The 25,717-nt window shown below is 37.0% G+C and overlaps 1 protein-coding gene across 1 annotated transcript in view; it reads right to left on the bottom strand.

Moving 5' to 3' along the window:
* Window positions 1–25,717, bottom strand: part of ANKAR (ankyrin and armadillo repeat containing) — a 95,902-nt gene that overhangs the window by 9,328 nt on the left and 60,857 nt on the right. The window contains exons 10-16 of the mRNA XM_036742439.1: window positions 22,615–22,859; window positions 21,503–21,671; window positions 18,649–18,890; window positions 18,128–18,281; window positions 16,521–16,682; window positions 9,342–9,448; window positions 5,298–5,420 (exon numbers count right to left, since the gene is read on the bottom strand). Of these exons, the coding sequence (XP_036598334.1) occupies window positions 5,298–5,420; window positions 9,342–9,448; window positions 16,521–16,682; window positions 18,128–18,281; window positions 18,649–18,890; window positions 21,503–21,671; window positions 22,615–22,859 (1,202 nt within the window). The remainder of the gene's footprint in view (window positions 1–5,297; window positions 5,421–9,341; window positions 9,449–16,520; window positions 16,683–18,127; window positions 18,282–18,648; window positions 18,891–21,502; window positions 21,672–22,614; window positions 22,860–25,717) is intronic.

The raw sequence follows: 25,717 nt of genomic DNA, 5'->3' as shown, positions 1-25,717 counted from the left end.
AACTTGAGCCTTCTCACCCCCTTGGTCACCCTCCTTTGGAATCTCTTCAACCTATCAGTGGTCTTTCTAATAATGTGGAACCCAGAAGTCAGCACAATACTCGAAATGTCACCTGAGGAGGGCAGGCTGGTCCTGGGCTAATGCCTCTCTCAAGCTGACTATTGCCTTAACTTTCTTGGCTGATATAACATGCTGTTGATTCGTGTTAAACTTGGTGCCCACTAAAACCTTGAGATCTTTTTTTGAGATGTGTGACTGTTTGTTCCTATCTTACCCCCTTATCCCTCTGGCCAAATCTTAGATTTGTGAAATCCACTTTTTGAAGACATTTAAGACTTTGTATTTCTCCCTGTTAAATTTTCTTATTCAATTTAGTCTAATGTTACATTATATTATCTGTGCCTCTCAGTTTTGTGCCATCTGCAAGTCTGATAAGCATCTTATTCATGCCTTTATTTTCAAGTTATTGATTCAAGTGTTAAGCAGCATGGGGTTACCAAGCACAGTTTCCAGCGGCATGCCATGGGAGACTTCTGCTAAGTTGACATTTATGATGGCTCTTTGAGTCTGATCGTTACATCAGTCCCAAATCTACCTAGGTGAACTCTTAACTAGCCCACGTCTCGTCATCTTTTCAACATAAATAACATGAGACTCCTTTGCTAAAATCTTATTGAACTGTCTACAGTATTCCTTTGAACTGATGTCAGAAATATTTCTAAATATTTGGTTTTCATTGGACATCTTAAAATCTAGTAATCCTGTCTAAAAAGGAACATAGATTAATTTGGCATGGGCTGCTCCCTGTAACATTATGTTCTAGGATTTTTCCAAAAACAAATTCAGCTCACTGGCCCCTAGTTTTCAGTTTCTGTTCTCTTCACTTTTTTTGAAATCAGGATAATATTGACCCTTTCCCAATCCTCTAGTGTAGGTGTTCCTAACCTGGCATACACGAACATGTGTTTTTAAGAAAAACTTTGATAACTATATTTCAGTATAATTGGTTTACTTTATAATTCATGTATTTTATTATATGCATTAAAAAACAATATTCTGGAAAGGGGTCCATCAGCTTCACCAGACTTCCAAAGGGTCCATGACACAAAAAAATGGTTAAGAACCCCTGCTCTAGGACTTCTCCTCTTTGCCATGATCCTTCAAGGATCTGATAGGCACTCAATACTGAACAGCTGGGTCAATGGCTTGAACTTGTCAAGGACAGCTGGTGGCCTCTTGCCCACTTATCTTGTGTCTTAGCTGATATAATCATTTTTGTTCTGTTCTTTCCAGTCCAAAATCTTTCTCCTTGAAAGAATATAAGCAAAATAACAGTTGAACAACTGCCTTACCTGTGTTTCTACATCAATCCCTTCAGACAATTCCCTTTTTCCTCTCAAATGAAATTGTTTTTCTTTGTGTCTTCTGAATTTCATTCTCAAAAACCTCCTATCTATCCTGGCCTGACTACCCCCATAGAATTTTAGTCCATCAGTCACGACTTATCCTTCCTTTTGAACCCTTTGAAATCTACTCTCTGCAAATCTGCTGTGCATGCTATACTCTATGCCCAACTTTCCTCTCCTTCATCACAAATTCTAAGAGGAAGCTTTCATCTTCTCCAAGGGTCCTGTTATTTCCACTCAGCAACTCAAGTAGGTGTCTGAGTCATTGAAGTCCCCCATCACTACTGTCTCATGCCTTTGTACCAAGCTTGTGATGTTTCCTAAATTCTTCATCTATTTTCCCTTTCTGTCCAACTGTTTTATAGTCTACCCCAATGAAAATTTTGTTTCTGTTTTTGCCTCTGTTGATCTTTATCCAAACATTCTTCCTCCTCTGATTCCTTGATGTCCTCACATGAAGAAATATTACTTATTTATTGTACAATAGTACTCCTTCCTCCTTTCCTGCCCTTCCCACTCCACCTCCACAAAATCTTTATTCTTTTTATTGTGAATAAGATAAAAACCCTTCCAAAGTCATATACCAGTCACCATGTCTCACCAGCCTCAACAATTATCTGTAAGGTCAGATTTGCCTCCTCGAATTAGGATCTCTAGTTCCTCTTGCTTATTTACCCATACTTTGTGTATCTGCATATATAAATATGAGGCCATGGGTTCTACTGTTGATTCCTTTTTAAAATATTGTCTCCTATGATCTTCAGTGTGCCCATCTTGCTCTTCTTCCAACATTGGAACTCTTTTTATCCTTCTTGGTGGATATGTATAGACAATATTCTCTCACTTCCTCTTTTAAGTTTAAACTTTTGATTTGATTTTCAAGTCTCTAGATAAATAACTTCTCACTGGTTTTTACTAGTTGCCTTCCATCACTGGCCAGGATATTTTGAGCTGTGGTTTAGAAATTCAAATCCAGTCCCAGATACAAGCTTAAGCAGTTGTTCACTTCAAATCTGCCTCTCTGTTCTGAATCCCTTGCCCTTTTATGAGCAGCAGTGTTGAGACCACTACTTCTGATAATTATTTCTCATTTATCTTGTATATAGTTTGTACATAATTGTTTGCTTGTCTCCCCAGATTGTAAGTTCCTTGAGGGCAGGGACTATCTTATGCCTCTCTTTGAATCCCCAGGGCTTAGCTTAGTGCCCAGCACATAGTAGGCACTTTATAAATGCTTATTGATTAATTGCTACCATTGCAATTTATTTGGACATTCCTTCACTCCTTTCTGAGTTCTGCTTCTGACTCTACAGACTTTCCCTGCTATGCCAGAGCAGGCTTCTCAGCCCAGAAGTTCACTGTGCTCCCTTCATATAATTGATTGGTTCCACTCAGAACCTCCATTTTAAGCACTGTGCCCAAGTTAGTCATGTTCACTCGTTTCTGCTCCTGACTCACTTTCCAGATTTCCTCCATCATACCCCACAAGCAGGTACTTCTTTTTCCTTCTTCCCCCCACACCCCTCACACTTTTCATGTTGCTTTTTTGTGTTATCTTCTCCCATTAGAAAGTGGGCTTCTCAAGGGCAGGGACTCTCCTTTAGCTTGTATTTGTATTTCTAGGACTTAACACAGTGCCTAAGTAAAGGCTTAATAAATTATTATGGAATTGTTGACATTTTTATCCATTAGGTTATGTTATAGAGCTAAATTGTTTACTTTGTTAACCCACAACCACCACAGAAACTACTCCAGAGTCCCTGTGATCTCCAGACTTACTCTGGTGGTTCAGGAAGAATTCGAATAACTATTCCAAGTCTAAATTTGGGAGGTGTGTGTGTGTGTGTGTGTGTGTGTGTGTGTGTGTGTGTGTGTGGTTTGTGTGAAAAGAATTATTGCATTACTATATACAAGTTGGGGTAAAGACCGAAATGCTCACAATAAAATCTCCCAAAATAAGACCAGGCATAGTTAGGGTCTTGCTGACTAGCACCACTAGGATGAATCTGATGATGACAGAAGGGGTTCTAGAAATTATTCCCATTATTAGGTATTGTGGTGTGGCAAAGGTTTTACAAAAATAAATCATTCCGGGCAGCTAGGTGGAGCAGTGAGTAGAGCGGAGGACCTGAGTTCTAATGCGGCCTCAGACACTTTACACACTTGCTAGCTGGACCTTGGGCAAGTCACTTAACCCCAATTGCCCTGCCTTCCCCCCTGCAAAAAAAAAATAAAATTAAAATAAATAAATCATTCAGTGGAAATTTTACTTTTAATACTTATTTTGCCCCTTCTCCAAATTTCAAGGCCAGAGGTAACACATGGAGACTTTTACATCATCCTCTACTAAAGGCTTATTCCAGTGCCTCATCTTATAGAGGTGACTCTGAGGTCGTAAAGGTTGTGTCAGTAAGTTCTAGCTGGTCCCCAGAAACTGGAAAGGCTTCAAGTCTCCTGATAATCATCTTTTGACCAGCCTAGCCAAGGTCACGGAGGCCTATCTTCAGATGAGCTACCAAGTCACTGGTAGTTAGCCACCAAGCCAACAATTTGAAAAACTGAGTATCAATTTTGGGGGGCCCCAGCAACTCAGGAAACTTCTTACTAAGATGTAGAGGGGTTACAAATTGATCTCACTAAGGAAATTGATGATGATTATAAATCTGAACTACCACAAGTTCTGATAAACTTAACTCAGGATTATTTGATGGGTTTACAGTTTGGGGGGATGGGAAGGTGACCTTAAGTGTTATTAAAGAAACTTTCATGGTAAATTTATATTATAGTTATTACCCAACGTCCATGGAAAATTACTGAGAATTACTTTTGCATCAGAGACTTAGCACTGGAATTATATTCTAAAGTCCTTTCTAACTGTGTAACTCTGGACAAGCCATTTAGCCTCCCTGTTTCTCAGTTTTATCATCTGTGAAATGGGAACAATACTTGTACAGCCTAACTCTAAAAATTATTGTGAGAAAAGCTTTGTATACCTTAAAAGTACTTTACAAATGAATTACAATTTAAATTTTTCAAGGAGCAAAGGATCAGAACTTAGGAAACCTAGAGCCTTAGAACTTAGAAACCCAAGCCTTACCCTTTGGGACATCAACTGTAAAATGAGGGGATTGCACTATACTGTCTGTAAGTTCCCTTCCAATTGTAATAGTTTATTTTATGGGGCTATTATATAGTATAAACATTTTATAACAGTAGTATACGGGACCACTTCGAGTTCTGTTTCCCAAAGAGATCATAAAAATGGAGACAGGAACCACATGTACAAAAATATTTATAGCAGCTCTTTTTGTGGTGTCCAAGAACTTGAAATTGAGGGGATGTCCATCAATTGGGGAATGACTGAACAAGTTGTGGTATATGAATGTAATGGAATACTATTGTGCTATAAGAAATGAGGAGCAGACAGATTTCAGAAAAACCTGAAAGATGTATATGAACTGATGCTGAGTGAAGTGAGCAGAACCAGGAGAACATTGTACACAGAAACAGCAACATTGTGTGATGACTGACTGATGGACTTAGCTCTTCTCAACAACTCCAAAAGACCCACAATGGAAAATGCTGTCCACATCCAGAAAAAGAACTGTAAGGTCTGAATGCAGATCAAAGCATACTATTTACTCTTTTTTTTTTTTGCTTCTTTCTTATGGTTCTTCTGATTGGTTCTAATTCTTCTTTACAACAGGACTAATGTGAAAATACGTTTAATATGAATGTATATGTAGAGCCTATATCAGATTGCATTCCGTCTTGGGGAGAGGGGAGGGAAGGGAAGGGGAGAAAATTTAGAGGTCAAAGTCTTATGGAAGTGAATGTTGAAAACTAAAAATTAATTAATAAAAACAAAAATAAATAGTGTCTTTGAAGTACCTTATCTGGTGAATGAAGAAGATAAAGGACATCATCATACTTAAAACCTTCTTCTTCTTGCAATATATCTTGCAATTTATCATTCTTCAGGACAATGCAAGCCAATGCACATGCCACTTCAACCTGAATATGTTGTTTTAAAAAAATTCATGTTATTAATTACTAATAATTTATCCAAAGAATTAAGTGAATCAGTCAAAATATTTATAAGATGCCCATTGTCTGTAAGGCACAATAAAATAATATTATCTATATTAAATGAGCTACTGTGTTTAAAGCACTTTGTAAATCCTAAAGAGCTACATAAATATCATCATCACCATCATCATCAGTCAAGGGGCAGCTAGGTGGCACAGTGGATAGAGCACTGGGCCTGAAGTCAGTAAGACCCAAGTTCAAATCCAGCCTCAGATACTTAATAGCTGTGTGACCCTGGGCAATGCACTTAACTTCTGTTTGCCTTAATTTCTTCATCTCTAAAATGGGGATAATAACAGCCCTTACCTCCCAGGGTTGTTGTGAGGATCAAATGAGACAATAATTTTAAAGCTCCTGGTACATGGGAAGCACTATATAAATGTTAGCTATTATTACTGTCATCATCATTTTTTACCTATTCTAAATATAATACCCACTAGTCCATTTTCTAAGCAGTTACAATGATAGCCCATTTGTATATAACACTACATAATAACCCTGTGAGTTCAGTGCTGTTATTCGCATCTTACAAACAGGGAAACAGAGGCTTTGTGAAGTTGTGACTTGCTCAGGTTTGCACAATTAGTCAACGTCCATGGCAGAATTAAAGCCCAGATCGTCCTGACTCCAAGTCCAGGACTCTATACATTGCACCTGATCTCTTTTAAAAAGATGAATAGATGGAAATGTTTGCTCTCCCCTGTGCTCGTACACAATGCCATTAAATTTTGCACTAATGAAACACCAATACAGATGTCTTGCCCCATCAGCTGGGGACAGCAACACGTGCAAATGAATGTTTGCTCAAGTGAACTATTTGAGCTAGAACTATTCTGCATCTTGTCAGACAACTTCCTGAGGGACCCAGAAGTTCTTTTGGAATCTGTTATCTGGCAGTTGGAGCAACTAGCTTCTAAGCTCTGGAAGAGCAAATATTTAGGTAGAGAACTAGGAATGATACGGAGATAAAAGTTTTCTTGCCCTTGCAGGTAGAGGAGGGAAGGGAGTGCCATTGAATACATAAACTCAAACTAGAGCCAAAAGGCTCTAACACCAAATTAGAATGTTTCCCATGGAAGACAGGTACAAATAAGTATGATATCATTATGCTGCATTTCTTTGAAAGATTTTGTTTTAAAATTATTGCATCTTAAATCTGTACTTATTGGTACATCTGTATTGCATCCAAAATGAATTATTTGCAAAATACTTATTTTTTGTTGTAACTGTTTAGTTTGTCCCCCTTTTGGCAAAAATAAAATGAAAAATTGCTAATTCTACATCACTAAAATAGATTTGTACGTAGGTAAGTGTAGTTTAATATTTCCTCTGAAATAAGTCTTCTCATTTAAAGTGAGAAAATATCTCTTATACGTTTTTCATATTCTTATGGGTTTTTGCATGTGCTTTGAAAGATTTTATCTTAGAACTAATAAATAGAAGTATCCATAGTTTGGTTTCATATATATGTGTATATATATACATATATAAATATGTGTATATATACATATATAAATATGTGTATGTGTGTATACATATATAATGGATATATAATAGATAATATATGTATAATATATATGTAATATACATATATTCGTGTATATATCTATGTCAAGTGGTGGCCTTCTCTAGTGCAGGATAGGGAAGGAGGGAAACAGTTTAGAACTTAAAATGTAAAAAAAAAAATTAGTTTAAAAAAAGATTTCATTTTAAAATTATTGCATCTTAAACCTGTGCTGTATTGGTATCTATGTTGTATCCAAGATGAATTATTTATTTTTTATTTTGTGAAAATATTTTTTATTGTAACTGTTTTGTTTTTCCCCTTTTTGGCAAAAACAAAAATAAAAAATTGCAAATTCTACATCACTAAAATACATTTGTATGTAAGTGCAACTTAATATTTCCTCTGAAATAGGAGTTTTCTAATCTAAAATGAGAAAATATTTCTCTTGTACATTTTTCATATTCTTATGGAGTTTTTGCATGTGCTTTGAAAAAGGTTAGCAAGACCCTAATAATTTACTAACTGTAATTAATATGACAAAAATAATAAGAAAAATGACATCTTGGAAAGTTTTCTAGATCAACTCACATCTCCCTCACTAAAATTGCTCCATAGTCTATAATTATACCCCCTCTGATAACAAGTACAGTTTATCAAGGTGTTGTTTTCTTCAGTGTATTTTTCAGTATTTTTTTGGGTCTCCTTTAGCAAGTCATTGACTTGTTTTTCATGGTTTTCTCGCATCCTTCTTATTTCTCTTCCCAATTTTTCCTCTACTTCTCTAACTTGCTTTTCCAAATCCTTTTTGAGTTCTTCTATGGTCTGGGGCCAGTTCATGTTTTTCTTGGAGGCTTTGGTTGTAGGCTCTATGACTTTGTTGTCCTCTTTAGGCTGTATGTTTTGGTCTTCTTTGTCACCAAAGAAAGAATCCAAAGTCTGAGACTGAATCTGGGCACGTTTTCGCTGCCTGGCCATATTCCCAACCAACTAACTTGACCCTTGAGTTTTCCAGTGGGGTATGACTGCTTGTAGATTACAGAGTTCTATGTTCTACGTTTGGGGGGAAGGTGCCAGCTCTGTCAGAGCCGCACTCCTCCTTCCCCAAGGACCCCCAGTCCAGACTGGGCTCAGATCTTCGGCAGGCTGTGCATCCCTGCTGTGATCCGCCACCTAATTCCTCCCACCAGGTGGGCCTGGAGCTGGAAGTAACAACAGCTGTAGCTGCCCCACCTCCGCTGCCCCCGGGGCTGGAAGCCGAACCGCGAACTCCTTCCACTCCCGCAGCTTTTCCCACTAACCTTCTCCGCAGTCTTTGGTGTTTGTGGGTCGAGGGGTCTGGTAACTGCCGCAGCTCACATATTCAGGGCGCTAGGGCCCCCTCCACCCAGCTTCTGGTCTGGATCGTCCACGCCGCTCAGGCTGGGCTCTGCTCCACTCCGTTCCCAGCTCCCAGCTCCCAGCTCCCAGCTCCGTGTGGAATAGAGCTCACCCAGAGACCATCCGGGCTGTCCTGGGCTGGAGCCCTGCTTCCCTCTGCTGTTCCGTGGGTTCTGCCGTTCTAGAATTGGTTCAGAGCCATTTTCATAGGTCTTTGGAGGGACTTTGGTACGGAGCTCACTCTAGTCCGTGCTTACCAGCCGCCATCTTGGCTCCGCCCCAAGTACAGTTTATCAAAATGAAGCAGTACCATATTTACTCATGTTTCCCCTCAACTCCCAACAAATAATCATTTCCTCACTTGCGGTTTTAGGAAAATATTTTTCCCCTTTGTATAATTTCTTCCTTGAATAAAATTGTTCATAGAATTAGTCTTGATTTTCTAAAGGCTTGCTACAGTGTTAATTAAAGGTTATTTGATGAAAATAAATGGAAAAATCAACTATAGCTCTTTCACTACTTATACTATTCCTTCAGATGCGTCACTCTGAAACTGCACTGCTAGAGATTGCTAGCAATGGCAGCCCAGGAAGCAGAAAATAATGTTGAAAATCTGCCAGAATTTGCCAGTGTATAAGCAATGTCACCACATAAGCTCCACCTTCCTCCCTACTCCCCTGTTTTAGTAGTAAAATAAGTGCAAAACAGAAAGGGAAATTTGTGAATAAATACAGTATTTCTGATCATGACTAAAATTTTTTTCAGAAAAGTAAATTAAATTTTAATAAAAATTTGACCTAGTAGAAGCATTGTTTAGTGCACACAATCAGAACCCCAGAAGCATCATTAAGTGGTCGAATTTTTAGATTTTATAATTGCATAAACAAAAAGATTCTCAGAAGATACTATTCCAGATGTTTTTTATGACATCAGAAGAAAATGTTAAAATCCTTTATACAAACCTTAATCTGAAGAGATGGATGATGTCTCAGGAGGTTAATAAGTACAGGGAAGGCTTGTTCATCTACAATATATTGCTGACTAGTAGTATTGCTCATGTGGGCTACACCTGTAAAAATCCACATGTCAAAGGGATATTCTGTTCCTCCCAATGTATAAAAATACTAAAAAGAAACCAAAATCCCTGTCTTGTCACTTGTTGCATTAGATAGTGGTAGATAATTTCAGTTGATTTCATTGTGAAAAGACAAGTTCCATACAAAAGAAATTGCCAAAAATCACTAATTTGACGTTGGTCTTAGATGTGTCTCTGTGAAAGCCATTTCATTTTCAATTGGTCACAGACCAAAAAAAAAAAAAAAAAGATAACAGAAACACTGGAAGATTGGGGGTTGGGGAGGAGGGAAGAACAAAAGTTGTGGTTCATAATGTTTACCAAGTTTTGATTATGTTGAAGAATCACAGAATTTGGGAATTGAGAGAAACCTCCAAGGTCACTAGTTTCAAACTATATGCAAAAGGAATCCCCACTCTAACATATCTGAAAAGTGGTAATCCAGGTTTTGAAGACCCCCAAGGATGAGGAACTTGTGTTTTTCTCCATCCTTATGCCTTCCTCTCAACTCTTGATTTTTTTTCCTTCAACATTGTTGCCTCCATCCTCCATTTTATGTACTAGTTACTCTCCCCTCATTGTTTAGTTACCTATTTCATGGTCCTTTTCTCTTCAAAGAATGCAAACTCTTTAGGAAACCTTATCTTTATGAAAGATTGGCTCACTCTTTGGATATGCCTTCACCAAGGTAATGAAATCCTAACCATTCATTCCAGAAGAACAGCACTCTCTATATGACAGAAAGCCTAATGGAAGCAATTCTCCTTGCTAAATTATAGGCACTTGTGGGCTTGAAGAATTTTTAAATATTGAAAAATTATCAGGAAAATTTTTTTCATGATTACAAAAGCTGACAAAGTCGAATCAACAATATTGGTTACTGTATCTACTATAATGTATGTGCAAAACAGTATATACTAGTCACTGGCAAAAGCCACAAGCTTAAATACAGTTAAATGAAGCATTGTTTTTACAGAATAGTGATTACTTTGCACACATATTTCTTAGTCTTTTCTATCATATACATTTTTAAAAGATGAATGTAGAAATGGTAGATTTGTCATAAGAGTTCTACATCTCCCTATAATTAAATCCTGATGACTAATTTAAAAGAAGCCACCAAAATTCAACTGAGAAACACTCTGATGGTAATAGTCACAATATACATTGATACTGTTTTTCCCTTGGTGTTTTTTTTTTTTCTGAAGAGTATTTGTCAGTTTATACACCAGTGCTTTAGTGAGTCTCTGATCTTATCCATTTGGAAAATCCCTCTATTGGTACACACTACATGCCCTCTTATCCTGTATGATTTTTTCTCATATGATCAACCCAATGTACTTTCCTCTAGGTCTTTTTATATTTTGTGAGTACCAGTGGAGCATTCAGCCTATCCATTTCTGACCCCTTTCTCTCAGCACATAACTGGTCTCCCTCCTTTTCTGAACATACATTTCCTTCAGGATACTCCTATTCCCTAAGCCACTTCTCTAATATGCTTCATCTTTAAAATGTTTCTGTCTGCCTATGCCCACTATGCGTTGCCCTCTTCTTTATTGAAAGTTGTGATTCCTTAAATCGACTTTCAAAGGGATGTTGTGAGGCTCAAATGAGATAACGGATATTTATATAGTGCTTTAAATTTACAAAATTTAAAGCACTATATAAATGCCAATCATCATCATCATCATCATCGTTGCTATTATTATTGTTAGCCCACAGTCACCAGGCCTCCAGTCTGATGACAACCTCATTCCCTGAATCTTCTCTTGTCCTGCTGAGCTTAAGCAATATTTATACTAGTAAATGTTTATCAACAGGGCTATCTGGGGTGGGGGCGGTGGAAAGTATGCACACCCACTTTTAAGTTTGATTTGTATTATTAACATTTTCTTTAAGTCTAAACAATCTTCAAAACAATGAGTCAAATCTTGATGTTTAGGAATTGTCAGTTTCACTGAAATTTCGGTGTTACACTGAAAATTTAACAGTCAGCTAAGGAGGTTGGAGCTGACACCAGCACACCTGTACATACAACATATCTGGGAGAACTGTTGAAAAGATGGGTCTTTGCATCATGGAAGAGCTTGAAATTGTTTTTATTTTTCTCTAGAATGACTCTTTTCTCTCTGAGCATCTATTTTTTGATATTTAAAACCATAAATCTCTATTATGTACAGCTTGCTTTTTTTTAAAGCATATAATAAATTTAATGTTATTTTCAAAGTCCTGCTTGTCTGTGTTTCCCTTTGAACTTCCATCTTTTCTCTTCTATGTACTTTTTAAGATGATTCAACAATCCTCTTTTATTTCTTTATCTTTTTTTGCAATGCTGTCACTAGTTGATTTACTCCTACCACAAATAAAAAGGGAAAAATAGAATTGTGGAAATAAACATAGTCAAAACAAGTCCTACACATTTGCAAATATTCAAAACTGTATGTATCATTTTGCATCTTGGTCTATCACCCTTCTGTCAGGAACAGCCTTTATCATTGGTTCTTGTTGGTCATTGCATTGATTAAAGTTCTTAATCTTTCCAAGTTTTTTTAAAAAATAGAATATTGTTGCTACATCAATTGTTCTCCTAGTTCTACTCTCTTCAGTCTGTATCCTTTTACTCAAATTTTCCCACACTTCCCTAAAACAATCTCTTTTGTCATTTCTTACAATGAAATAATATTCTTTTATATTCATATACCATGATTTTTTTCAATCATTCCCTAATTGATGTTTCCAGCATTTTGCTAAAAGAAAAATAACTACTATAAATATTTTTGCACATATGTGTAACTTTCTGCTTTCTTTGATCTCTTTGGGCTATAAATTTGTTTATGGTAGGTCACAGGGTATGCACAGTTTGGTGACATTTGGGACATGGTTCTAAAATGCTTTTCAGAATGGGTCAACCAATTAACAGCTCCACTGACAATGCACCAGTCTATTTATCATTCTGCAGCTATTCCACCAATTATCATTTCTTTTTGTTGTTGTGCCAGTATGATCTGTGCCAGCATGATAACTATGAAATAGAACCTTGGAGTTGTATTGTATTAATTTACATTTCTCTTATTAATAGTGATTTTTTTCCATATGGCTGATGATAGCTTGGTTTTCTTACTTAGAAAATTGTTGTCCATATTTGCTGACCTGTTAGAGAATGGCTGTAATTCTTATAATATATTTTTATCAGCTCTTTATAGATCTTGGAAATGAGACCTTTATCAGATAAACTTGCTACAGAGTTTTCCCTAGTTAACTGATTCCCTTCTAATTTTACCTGCATTGATTTTGTTTGTACAAAATTTAAAAAATTTTACATACTCAAAACTGACCATTTTATCTTGTATAAATGGTTCTTTCTATGATTTTTGTGCCTATGAGCTCTTTTCCTATCCATAGTTGTAAAAAGTATTTTCTTCTTTGCTCCTCTAAATTGTTTATGATATGGCTTTTTATATCTAGGTCATGTATCTTTTTGGTTTTTGTTTTGTTTTGTTTTTTGGAGACAAACAGGGGTAAGTGACTTGCCCAGGGTCATACAGCTAAAAAGTGTCTCAGGTCCTCTTGACTGTAGGGCCACTCTATCCACTACACCACCTAGCTCACCCATGTATCTATTTAAAAGTTGTATTGTTATATGCCAGACTATTTTCTAGTTTTCCTAGCAGTTTTTGTTGTTTGCTCATTTTCTAACAATGTGTCTTTACCTCTGCAATTGTAGTACTTTGATTTACTAAACACAATGCTACTGTGTTCATTAGCTTTTGTACTTTTTGCCTGTCGAGTACATAATCTGCAGATGTAAATTGTTTCCTGATTACTGTTTTGTAATATAGTTTGAGATATGACAGTGCTTGGCTCTCAACCTTCTCATTTTTTAATATTTTTTCCCTTGGACCCTTGATCTTTTGTTTCTCCAGATGAATTTTGTTATTTTTTTCTAGCTCTCTCTCAGAAGTAATCTTTTAGTAATTTTGTTGATCTAGCACTGAATAAGCAAGTTAATTTAGGCAGCATTGTCATTTTTATTATAGTGCCATGGCTTAGCAATGAATATCTCTCTACTTTTTAATTCTAACTTTATTTCTGTAAAGAGTATTTAGTAGTTGTATTCATATAGTTCCTGTGAATCTAGATAAGTGGACTCCTAAATATTTTATACATTCTAAATTTATTTTGAGTGGAATTTCTCTCTATATCTCTTCCTGCTAAGTTTTGTTGTTTGGGATTCTTAAAAGCACTTTACTCTTTCTCGAATGCAATACATTCCCTCCTTTCCTTGTTACAATTTTGATATCAACAGTTGAGTGTATTAGCTATCCAACCGTCATAGTTTGGACAATAAGCATTTTTCATTTGTCTCTAGTTTTTGTGGATTTTTAGGCTTTAAAGCTTTAATAAAACTTTTAGGTTTACATCATCTTTATTTCTGAATATATTTCTCCCTCCTTTATCCAGCAAGCTATCCCTTGTAACAATGAACAAAACAAAGGGGCTGGGGGTGGGGGGAGCCATTCCACACAACCAGCCAATAAATCAACCATCTCTGATGATATATGCAGTGTTCCATGTCCATAGTCCCTCACTTCTGTAAAGAATGGAGGGAGGCACATTTTTTCCACTATTCTCTAGACCTGAGCTTGGTTATTATAATTATATAACATTCAGTTTCTTTTTGTTATTCTTGCATTTAGGTCTTGTTATTGTCACCCCCTAACTCAATTAACTCCAATTAACTCCTATTAATCTCCTGCATAATCAAATAAAAAATCCTGCGTTTGATGTTCAAAGCGCTTCGTATTGTAATTTCTCTCTCCCTACTTTTCAGTCTTCTTACACCTAAACACACACACACACACACACACACACACACACACACACACACACCCCTCCTCAATCCAGTGACACTGAACTCCATGAGCAAGACACTATATCTCTCAGTTCTGGGCATTTTCTCTGGCTGATTTCCATGCCTGGAATGGCTGTCCCTCTTCATCTCTGCCTCCTGGCTTACCTGGCTTCCTTCAAGTCACAAGTAAAATCTCACCTTCCTCAGGAAAACCCTCCCAATCCCTCTTAATCCTAGTGCCTTCCCTCTGCTAATTATTTCCTATTTATCCTGTACATAGCTTGTTTGTACACATTTGTTTGCTTGCTGTCTCCCCTATTAGATTGTGAGTTTCTTGAAAGCAGGGGCTATCTTTTGCTTTTCTTTGTATTCCTTGTGCTTAGTACGGTCTCTGGCACATAGTAGTCACTTAATAAATGCTAATTGACTGACTGACTGACTGATTTACATTGTTGTAGACTGTATGTATTGTTTTCCCAGTTCTACTTCCTTTATTCTGCATCAGTTCATATGAATCTTCTGATAAGCCCATCTCTTTTAAATAATTATGGATCTTGTCACAGTAGCAGGTAGCATGCTATCATCTGCATACTAACTTTAGAGGACCTCACGATGTATGTGTAAAGTGTCTTCTATTTAGATCATGTGTAAAATAATCTCCATGACAGTGACAAATATTGTTGGCAAGCATGGTCTTTTGTGCATATGTTAATATCAAATGAAATTCCTTGATAAATACAATCAGAGCTCTATTCAGTGACCTCAGATTATTAACTTCAAGCCAGGCATAACACAAAGAGATGCATATGACAACAATAAATAATAATGTATATTACAATCTTTGTTTCCAATATAGCATCCTCCTTTCATGCCTTAGAGGGCTCTAACAACAATTAGGAATATTTGTATGGCTCTGAGTTTTCAGTCTCCTTGCCTGTTTATGTGAATCTACTCCCTCATTTCCAAGGGGGAAGAAAATCATATTGAATGTGCCCAATTCTCTAGAGAATTGCCTGACTGACAACATAGAAACTCTCCCAGTTCACAGTGACTAAACAGAGATTTTTCCATAAACTCAAAAGTTGGCACATAGAAAAGGGACACAGTGGAGTGGGTAAAGGAGATGGGAAGCCATTTAGTTTATTGGTATAATCATTGTAACTTCACCCTTCCCAAACCCAGTATGGTGGTAATCCAAACTAAAGTTCCCAAACAGATCTCAGTTGATTTGGCAACATGGGAATATGAGATACAAATTTCCCATCTCTTGTAAACTCATGGAGTGCTTTTTTTTGCAGGTTCTGAGAGTTTTGCTCTCCACTAGTGGAGCACAAAATTGAATTAATTGTTATTTATCCACTACAAATGTTAACACCGGCATATTTACTGTAATAACATACTGGCCATGTATCTAGGATATCAAGTATGTCTCATGCTTTAAACATAAGAAGAAGCCAGAAAAAGATCAAGAAGGCTTTAACCTCATTCTGATAGGCCTCCAGGACTGTCACATTATAATTTACCCTGTAGTTCATCGCCTTGCATCATGTACTCCTATCCCTGCCTTCATGTCCCACTTAAATAACAAGTCCTCTCCTTGGTGTTCCTCCGTGACCCAGCATTATTAATAACAATATGCTGCTGACTTACACCTATGACCTTCAACAAATGACATGTTTGATAACATCCACCAAAACCTGGTAAAGGATAAAGGTAAAAGAATGAAGGATTAGCAATAAATTATCTGTTTTTTCAATCTATTTTAATTTTATACCAATTTGTTTCAAGATCATTAAGTAGTGTTCATCGAATTCTCTAAAAAGAAACTACAAAGCATGGAAAAGGAGCTTATAACTTTACAAAACTATTTGTAAGAGAAAATGCAGTTACAGTTATACCTTGATATAAATGGACCACAAAAGGAAGTCCACAAATTAAATTCAAAATAGCAATTCTGTGTTCTCTCATATTTATGTGGGAATCATTGAGAAAATGGAATGCTAAGCAGTCAGGCTTAGGTGCCCATTAGTACTCCAGTAACTGGAGATATGTGGAAGTCATGGTTTAACATGATCTTTGGAGAAGCAGGAGATTATTAGTCTACTTAACACCGAAGATGGCCAGGTGCTATGTAAATGAGACTAGAGGACAAAAGATTACTTTCTATTTCTATTAAAAATTACATATCTTTAAGAAGTACAAGATTGTACAAACCTATACATATGGTTCCCACGGCTCTGATAACACTCAAAAGTGTACCCACAGCTATCTTGCTAATTCTTAGTAGTCGAACCAAAGGTGCAATACCATTTCCTTCACATATTTGGTTTTGGTGCAATTTACTGTCTTTACTCAGAGCTATAACTGCTTCACCTCCTTGTAGAACAAAGGAAAAAGGATTATCTCTTAAGTACTGGTGAATATTTTGCAAATTTATATATTTTTTAAAAAGTGATACATCATTGTGGCATGTAGTTAATCACAGATTCTCAAAGGTTTTTTCCAGCAGAGCAGAGTCAGTCACCAAACATTTATTGTTTCCTATGTGTGAAGCATTGTGCTACATACTAGGGATGTTAAGAAAGGCAGGAACACACTTTCCACTGTTGAGCTCAGATTCTAATGAAAAAGACAACATTCAAATACCTGTATATACAAGATATATAATGTGCAAATTGAAGATAATGTTTAAAAGAAAGCACTAGAAGTTGGGAGGGGGATCTGAGAAAGTATCATTTAAGTTGAATCTTAAAAGAAGCCAGGAGGTGGAGGTGAAGAGGTAGAGCATTCCAGGCATGGAGAGACAGCCATTGAAAAGGCATAAAGTCTGGAGATAGAGTGTCATGTGCAGGAACAGCAAGAAGGCCAAAGTCACTGGATCACTGACCATGGAGGGGAGTAAAGCATAAAAAAACTGGATTGTTTAAAAGAAGCCAAATTGTGTCAAATTGTTAAGAGTTTTAAAAGCCAAACAGAGGATTTCATATTTGATCCAGGTGGTAATAAGGAACTAGTGAAGCTTACCGAGTAGAGGGGGCAACATTGTCAGACTTATGCTTTAGGAAAATCACTTTGGCAGATGAGTGGAGGATGGATTGGAGTGTTGAAATATGACAGGTAGACCAATTGGAAAGCTGTTACAGTAACCCATGCATGAGGGGATGGGGGCCTATACCAGATGGCCTCTATGTGAGTGGAGAACAGTGGACATTTAGGAGAGATGTTGTAGAGGTAGAACCAACCAGACTTAGCAACAGATTGGTTATGTGAAGCAAATGTGCAAGTGTAGTTGAGGGTGACATTGGGTGACTGGGAGGTGGAGGTGCCCTCCACAGTAATAGAGAAGTTAGGAAGAGGGAAGGATTTGGGGTGGGGCACAGGGGAAAAATTTGTTCGGATTTGGGACACATTGAGTTTTAGATGCCTATGGGACATCTAGTTCAAGATGGCCAAAAGTCAATTGGTCATGAGGGGACGGAGCTCAGGAGAGTTTTAGATCTGAATTTATAGATCTGGTAATTATCAGAGAGATTATAATTGATTCCACAGGAATTTATGAGATCATCTAGTCTAGAACAAGCATTGACCGACTTCATCAAGTTGAAAAAGCTTCATGTTGGGCCCTCACAACAAAGTGTATGTTTTAGTTTAGCTAATTTCAGAGAGACTGGGGTATTCTTTTAGCCCCAGCAATTTAACCCATTCACTAACTAATGGAAGGATTATGATCTGAATTGATAGAGGGAGTACCTACCCTAATGAAATCATAGATCTATAAGTACTGAAACGTACCCCCCCCCAAAAAAAAAAACATTACTTACCAACATACTGCATTTTAGCTGATGGTGACAAAAGCATGTTGATTATAAAATTGTACCCAATCTGTTCTGCCATAAATTTCTGTTGTTTCAGAGTTTGCCCTGCCAAGGCCCATAATGCCGAAGCCCCTTGTTCCTTAACATTTAGTTGAAATGCCTGAAAATGGGTGGGGAGGGTGGGGGAAGCAGGAGGAGAGTATTTTTATTTATTCATTGAACAAGAACATATTGAGTAACCTATGTTGTACATACCATTGTACCAGGTATCTATTCATATAAATCTTCACATGCTTCTCTGTATTCATTATTTTCTTGTTTCTTATGGCACAGTAATATTCCATTATATTCATGTAACACAAAATTGTTGAGCCATTCCCCAAATGATAAGCATCTACTTTGTGTCCGGTAGAATTTAGAATTTATAAAAATGTTTACTCTATAAGCTCAGATTCCACACTAAATTATGAAAATTAAAAGAATGGAATTATTTTCTGGATAAATTGAAAAGTAATAAAATTCTTTACCTTCAAGAGTTTTAAGAGGTATCTGGTTAATGATTTTTCTAGAAATCCTTTTTGTATCGCAGAATTATGACTTGCCAGTGATTCTACAGCCATAGCTCCTTTCACTTGAACACTGATTTGTTTTCCTTTAAAAAGTTTTACAAGAGGAAGTATTGCACCTTCCTTGGCCATAGCATCCTGCACATCTGTGTTTCCACGAGCGATTTCAGCAATTGCAGCTGAAGATACAGCCTGCAGCACATCTTTAAGGGAACAAAGGAGCTCACCAAAATATATTTATATTTTTTAAAATTAAGACATATCAAAATATATCACTTCCTCTTTAAATATATTTCCTCTTTGGATATACTTTAACATGAGTTGAATTCATCTTATAAGTAGGTGTTTACCTACACACACATACACACACACACACACACACACATCTATTCAGTTCAATTAAATCTGAATATATTAAGCACATACTGCAAGGAAAGCATTGTGCCAATGATAGAGATAACATGACAAAAATGAAAAGCAACCCTTGCCCTCAAGGAGCTTACATTCCGCTAGGGTTACATTTGATAGTTTGCACGTAAACTGATATGTAAGTATAAGAAAATTAGAAAAGGGAGAAAGCACTAAGGACTAGGAGGATCTGGAAAGTCTTCCCATAGGAAGTGGCATCAGAGCTGTGCCTTGAAGGCAGTTAACTCTCAAAGGTGAAAGGAAAGTCAGCTCAAAGGCATGGGAGCATAAGATGGAACGCTGAACTTGGAGAACAAAGAGACTAGTTTGGCTGGAACATAGAAAATAAATAATGTTAAGTAATATGGGAAAGTAGGCTCTAGCCAGTTTATTCAAGGCTTTCTATTGCCAAGTCAGGGAATTTGTATTTCATCCTCCAGGCAATGGGGAGATGTGGCTCAGTGCAGTGGAAATAGCAATGGATGTAGAGGCAGAAGAAGCGGGGTTCAAATTCTTGCCATGCTACTTGTGTGACCTTAGACTAGTCAGTTGATCCCTTTAAGCTTTGGTTTTTCCCTTGGCAAAAGAAAAGAGTTGAACTACACAGCCTCTAAGTTCCCTTCCAGGTCTGAATTTATTACCTTATAATAAGTAGTTAAACATGAAAATGATGTGGTACTTTAGGAAATGTATTCTGGCAGCTTGTGTAGAGGATGGATTAGAGACAAAAGGCTGGTGGCCTGGAAATCAATAGGTTATTGTAATAGTGTACATGAGTGGTACTGAAAACCTAAACTAGGATAGTGGTCCAGCGAGAGGAGAGGAGGGAATAGATACAGGAGATATTATGGAAATTGACTGGTACATAACATTGTACCAGGGATCTGTTCATATAGGTCTTCACATGCTTCTCTGTATTCCTTATTTTCTTCATTTCTTACAGCACAGTAATATTCAATTACATTTGTGTAACACAACTAGTTACCCAATTGATAGGCATCAGCTTTCAGTAGAATGTACAATTTGTAGAATATTATTCTATAAACTCATTTACATTCTGCACTGTTAAAATTATAAATTGAATTATTTTTTAATAAATTGAAAAGTAATAAAAATTCTTCCCTTCAGGAGATATCTAGTTAATAATGTTTCTAGAAATCCTTTCTGTGGAGCAGCGTTGTAACAAGACTTCGTGAGACTTGGACATGGGGATGAGGGAGAGGGAAGGGTTGTCAAATGAGATAATTAGAAAGATGGTTAAGTCACCATCAGATAGGGACTTTTGGTCAAGGGGAAAGTTTAGAAGGGAAGATTTTTGGACATAATGAGTTTGAAACACATCCAGGTAGAAATGTTTAACAAGAAATTGGTGATGTGGGCTTGCAGTTTAGGAGAGTGACGAGGGCTAGATTATGTAGATGTCAGTGTCATCTGCAAAGAGATGATAATTGAACCCATGGGAGATGATGAGATCAACAGGACAGACATTCAAATTAATTCTACTTTGTAATTGATTGTATACTGTATTTATTTCATATTGTAATTGATTCTGTACCATGCTTGTTATCTTTAAGGCCCACAAGTTAATTTGCTACCATCCCCAAAAGATACATCATCTGGCCCTGCCTGTCCTTGTGCAATCAGGGGAGTTTTTATCTTTTTCAAGGAGTAGCAAGTCTGGTAGTTTTGATCTCCTGGTAAAGATTACAAGATGTAGATGGATCCCATAAAACAATTAAGATTCCTTAATTGTCAGGGAGGGGTGGTTACCATCCCCATGTGGATCTAGCCCACTTTCTTTGATGTAACCAATCATGTTGTCCCCACCCCCATGGTGCTGTCTACCCTGTAACCAATCACATGTCTTCCCCACCTACCCAACTCGGTTCTTTATTCTCTTGTGCTTCCCAAAACTATATGAAGGCTAATAAGCCCTGCCTTGAGGTCTTTGGTCATTGAGAGAGGCCATTGACCCAATTATTGGTTACTGCTAGTCTAACTAACAAAGTGGCCATACTTGGAACCTTGTCTCTCAGGTTACCTTAATTTTCAAATGCAACAACAGGGTATCATCACTATGAAAAGTACTATAATAAAGGTATAGGCATATATTATATGACCAATTCCCAGATATACAACCAGGGCTTTGGAAACCTTCAAAGGCCTTCAAAGAACCCAGTGACTTGAGGCCTCCTCCTTCCTGGGATGGTTGAGCATGTTGTCACCAAAGTTATCCTAGAAATTCAGCAGCTGTCAAGATCCAGATATGTATTTTAAGGTAACCAGACATTCTATTATAAGGCAAATGCAAGACACCTGCCCAGAGAGGACAAGTAGTCCCAAGTCAGAATTATACTATCTAGAGGACAATATCTGATCCCTTTATTACACAGAAATGAAAACTTACCTGATTCTGAACTCAGAAAGGAAACAAGATATGCGATGCCTTTGTGTTCTTTCACAGCTCTCTGATTTTCCACATGTCCTATACATAATACTCGCATACAGTTCATTACATTCACCAGGAGCTTCTCATTGTCTGAATTCAAGAGACTTATCAGAGCAGCCATTCCATTCTAAAACAAAACAAAGGGCCCATAGTTACCAATTATATTTTAATTGTAAATTTTTCATTTGGGATTAGATTTATATTTTCTCATGCTGCTTATTAACTAATTATGTGTATGGACCTACTAACCAGGGAATGAAATATATTATTTCTTATATATAAGTGTTCCTATATTGTGGAGAATGTTTCATTTCAGGCTAATCTTTATTCAGTTAAGAAAAGTTTCACACTTTGGCTTAAGGGTTCTTCAAAAGGGAAGCAAAAATGTAGAAGGCATCATGGCAAAAAGGAAAGAGTGTGCATGAATATGGTCAGAAGAGACCTGAGTTCAAATCCTACTTGCTGGCTATGTGACTATAGGTAAGTCACTTAATTCCTCTGAGCCTCAATTTCCAATCTGTAAAATGGAGATGATAGTATCTATGGTGGAGTTATTGTCAGGTTCAAGTGAGGGAAAGTATGAAAAGTAAACCTTCAAGCACTATAGCTAATATTATTATGAAAGACCAACAGAATGAAGTACTACATTTACAAATACCTGCCAGTGGAGACACTGGCTCATTTATAGTAACTACAACTATAATGTCTCTGCAACACAAAACGTCATGAATTCAATATATTTTTTTTTAATGAATGGACTGACCTGATTAGACCAATGACAAAATATGAATGAACAAAGAAAAATTATAAATTTTTAAGGGAAGCATCTCTCCAAGATTATAAACTACGGGTTAAGGTGCTGACTTGCATTTGGCAAAGGTTTTGCATCCATGAGTGGCCTTTCCCATTGAAATCCCAGGTCCAGTCCCTATCCCTTAAGAACCCCTTATCACCTAAACTGAGTCTTTACCCTCTTGACTACAACAAAGCAAACCCCCTGATGCAGCCTTCTGGAATTCCTCTCCCAGAAATGTTGTCAGCTTAAATTTGGCATCAGGAAATAAACTTACATGTTTGGCAATTATATCCTTGTTGTTATCAAGCTGAGCAACATCATAGAGAATAACGGCACAGCGTGATTGCAGCTCAGGCTCATCCGAAAGCAGCAAGTTGATGAGCACTGGAATGCCTCCTGCCTCTACCAACGCGTGGCAAATAGACTTGTGGGTAGAGATGTTGCTCAGCAGCCCTGCGGTTTTACACTTCAATTGTATTTTGTTACTTTTTAGCAACTGGATTAAGGCAGAAATGGTTCCTGGGAGGAGTCAAAAATGAGATGGTTACATGTAAAGCATTTTGCAAACCTTGAAGGGCTATGTAAACGTGATTTATTATTATGAAGAAATCAAGATGAAACTCAAATTGTTCCTAGGAATTCAAAGTCCATTTTCCTGGCATTGTAATATTATAAACCATGAATGTGAGCACTGCAAAATAAAGAAAATAAATACAAGCTATTAGAGATGACATAAAGCTGATTTATAATCATAGCACAGTAAAATCTCATTCAGCCATCGCTGAGAGGGAATTTGCAGTTCCACATAAAGAAATTTTTCAGATAATTGAAGCTTACCTCCTTATACGCCAAAACTTTTAAACATTTTAACTATTTTTGATAGAAATCTTTCTTAAGACATATTACATACTTCTGCCTTTTAAAACTAAATATACTGATTATAATTTAAACTTTCCTTGAGGATGTGCTATCATTGTTGTATATGTAATATTGTTATGCCCTCAGAAGTTGTTGAAGAATACAGGGCTGACTAGTTGCCCCTCTACAAAATGGGCCCAGGCTTCTCAGAGGAACTACATTTTAGCCCATGTCATTGTCACTATCACACAAATGCTCTGTCTTCCCTTGGAGCATAATGTCCGTGTATGGAAGTTTCTGTACATCCATACCAAGGAGTTTGCTTAAAATGAAGATAGAGAGTAAATAGACTTTTTCCAAGCATCCACAGGCATATTCCAGTTATGCAATGCTGTGAACTTTTCTGTCCATACTGGATCCCCTAATATCTAGACTTTTATTTCTTCCTGTTTCCTGACTCCTCTTACTTGGAGAGTATTCCTACTTCTGTCTTCCTGTAAAGTCTGAATCTCTAGACAAGAACACTCATCTAGAATAGCGCTCACTTTTTGCCCTTTCTCTTCAGTTTGGTGTCAGTTAGATGGTCCCTTCCAGCTCTAAATCAACGACCCCATGATATTTCTTTTGCTCTACACTACATGCTCCCCCTCAGTGACCTTATCTGGTACCTGGTCTTGACTTCATTTGCTAAGTCCTGCAGCTATTCATGATAACTCACCACTTGACTAGAAGTTGGACTAAACGAGCCCCTGGGGGTTCCTTCCAACCCGCACATTCCAGGATTCAGTGCTGACATGCTTGAATAATTCTTGTATCTGCTTTTGGTAATTCATTTGCCTCCTTCTCTCATTGTCAAGCTTGTAAACTGTCTTTTCCTACTGCTTTTATGATGCCTTCCGCTGTGTTTATCTCCATTCCTACGCCTGATCAGCTGTAGCTAGAAAACCAGGTTATCTCAGAAGGTTGGTGCTAGAAAGGATCTTAGAGACCATCTCACCCGAGACTCTCATTTTCTAAGGGAAAAAAACCTGAAACCTACACACACACGCACACTCACACACACACAAAACAAAAACAAACCCCAAAGTGATTCGCGTAAGCAACAGAATAACAGAATCTTTTGAGATGGAAGGAACTTTCAAGAGTCATCTAAGTCCAACTCCTTCATTGTATACAGGAATTTAGGGAAATTAGTCCCAGAGTAGTGAAATGTTTTGCCCAAGATTTGCTAGAATTGCGTGTAACATTGGATACTGATTTAAGTGAAAGGATTATGTGTTAGAGTTTGAGGACTTCTCTTACAGAGAAGAGATGAAGCTGGGAAAGATAAACTGACTATAGAATGAGAATGAATTCATAATCTTTATGACAAATACTTTGATGGCTCAGAAATTTTTTTCAGACTCACAGAATTTTAGAGTTAAAAGAAACCTTGGAGAGCACGCAGTCAAACAAAATACCACAAAGGGCTCCTAGCCCAACCAATAGCTCCGATAATATTTGTGACAAATGATTATCCAGCCTATGCCTGACAATTTCTAGTTTGTAAGAGGCCACTCTTATAATGTAGTCCATTCAACATTTGGAAAGTTGTAATTGTGTGTTAATAACATTTTACTTTTCTCTCAATTACATGTAAAAATAATTTTTAACATTTGTTGTTCTGTTTTTTTAAGTTTTGAGTTCCAAATTCTATCCTTTCCTCCCCTAACCCCTTTCTGAGACAATAAGTAATCTGATATAGGTTAAACATGGGTGATCATGTGAAACATTTCCATATTAGTTATTTTGTGCAAGAAAACTCAAACAATAAAGAGAAAAAAATACTATGTTTCAGTCTGTATTCAGACATCATCAGTTCTTTCTCTGGACGCAAAAAGCATATTCATCATGAGTCCTTTGGGATTGTCTTGTATCATTGTAATACTGAGAATAGCTAAGTCATTCACAGTTGTTTATCATAAAATATTATTGTTACTGTGTCCAATGTTCCCCTGGTTCTGCTCACTTCACTTTGCATCAGTTCATTTAAGTCTTTCCAGGTTTTTCTGAAATCTTCTTGCTTGTCATTTCTTATAGCACAATAATATTCCATTACAATCATATACTACAACTTGTTCAGGCATTCCCCAGTTGGTGGTAATCCCCTCAATTTCTTGTTCTTTGCCAACCCAAAAAGAGCTGATATAGATATTTTTTTACATATAGGTCCTTTTTCTTTTTTTTTAAATCTCTTTGGGATACAGACCTAGTATTGGTATTGCTGGGTCAAAGGGCATGCATGGTTTTATACCCCTTTGGGCATAGTTCCAAATTGCTCTCCAGAATAGTTGAATCAGTCCACAATTCCACCATCAGTACATTAGTGTCCCAATTTTCCCACATTCCCTCCAACATTTATGATTTTCCTTTTCTGCCATATTAGCCACTCTCATAGGTGTGAGGTTGTTTTAATTTGCATTCTCTAATTAATAGTGATTTAGAGCATTTTTTGATATGACTATAGATAGCTTTGATTT

Source organism: Trichosurus vulpecula, chromosome 2, assembly GCF_011100635.1.
Source record: "Trichosurus vulpecula isolate mTriVul1 chromosome 2, mTriVul1.pri, whole genome shotgun sequence".
Taxonomy (NCBI): domain Eukaryota; kingdom Metazoa; phylum Chordata; class Mammalia; order Diprotodontia; family Phalangeridae; genus Trichosurus; species Trichosurus vulpecula.
Note: the sequence above shows the minus strand (reverse complement) of the source record. Positions and strands in the feature narration are given on the sequence as shown.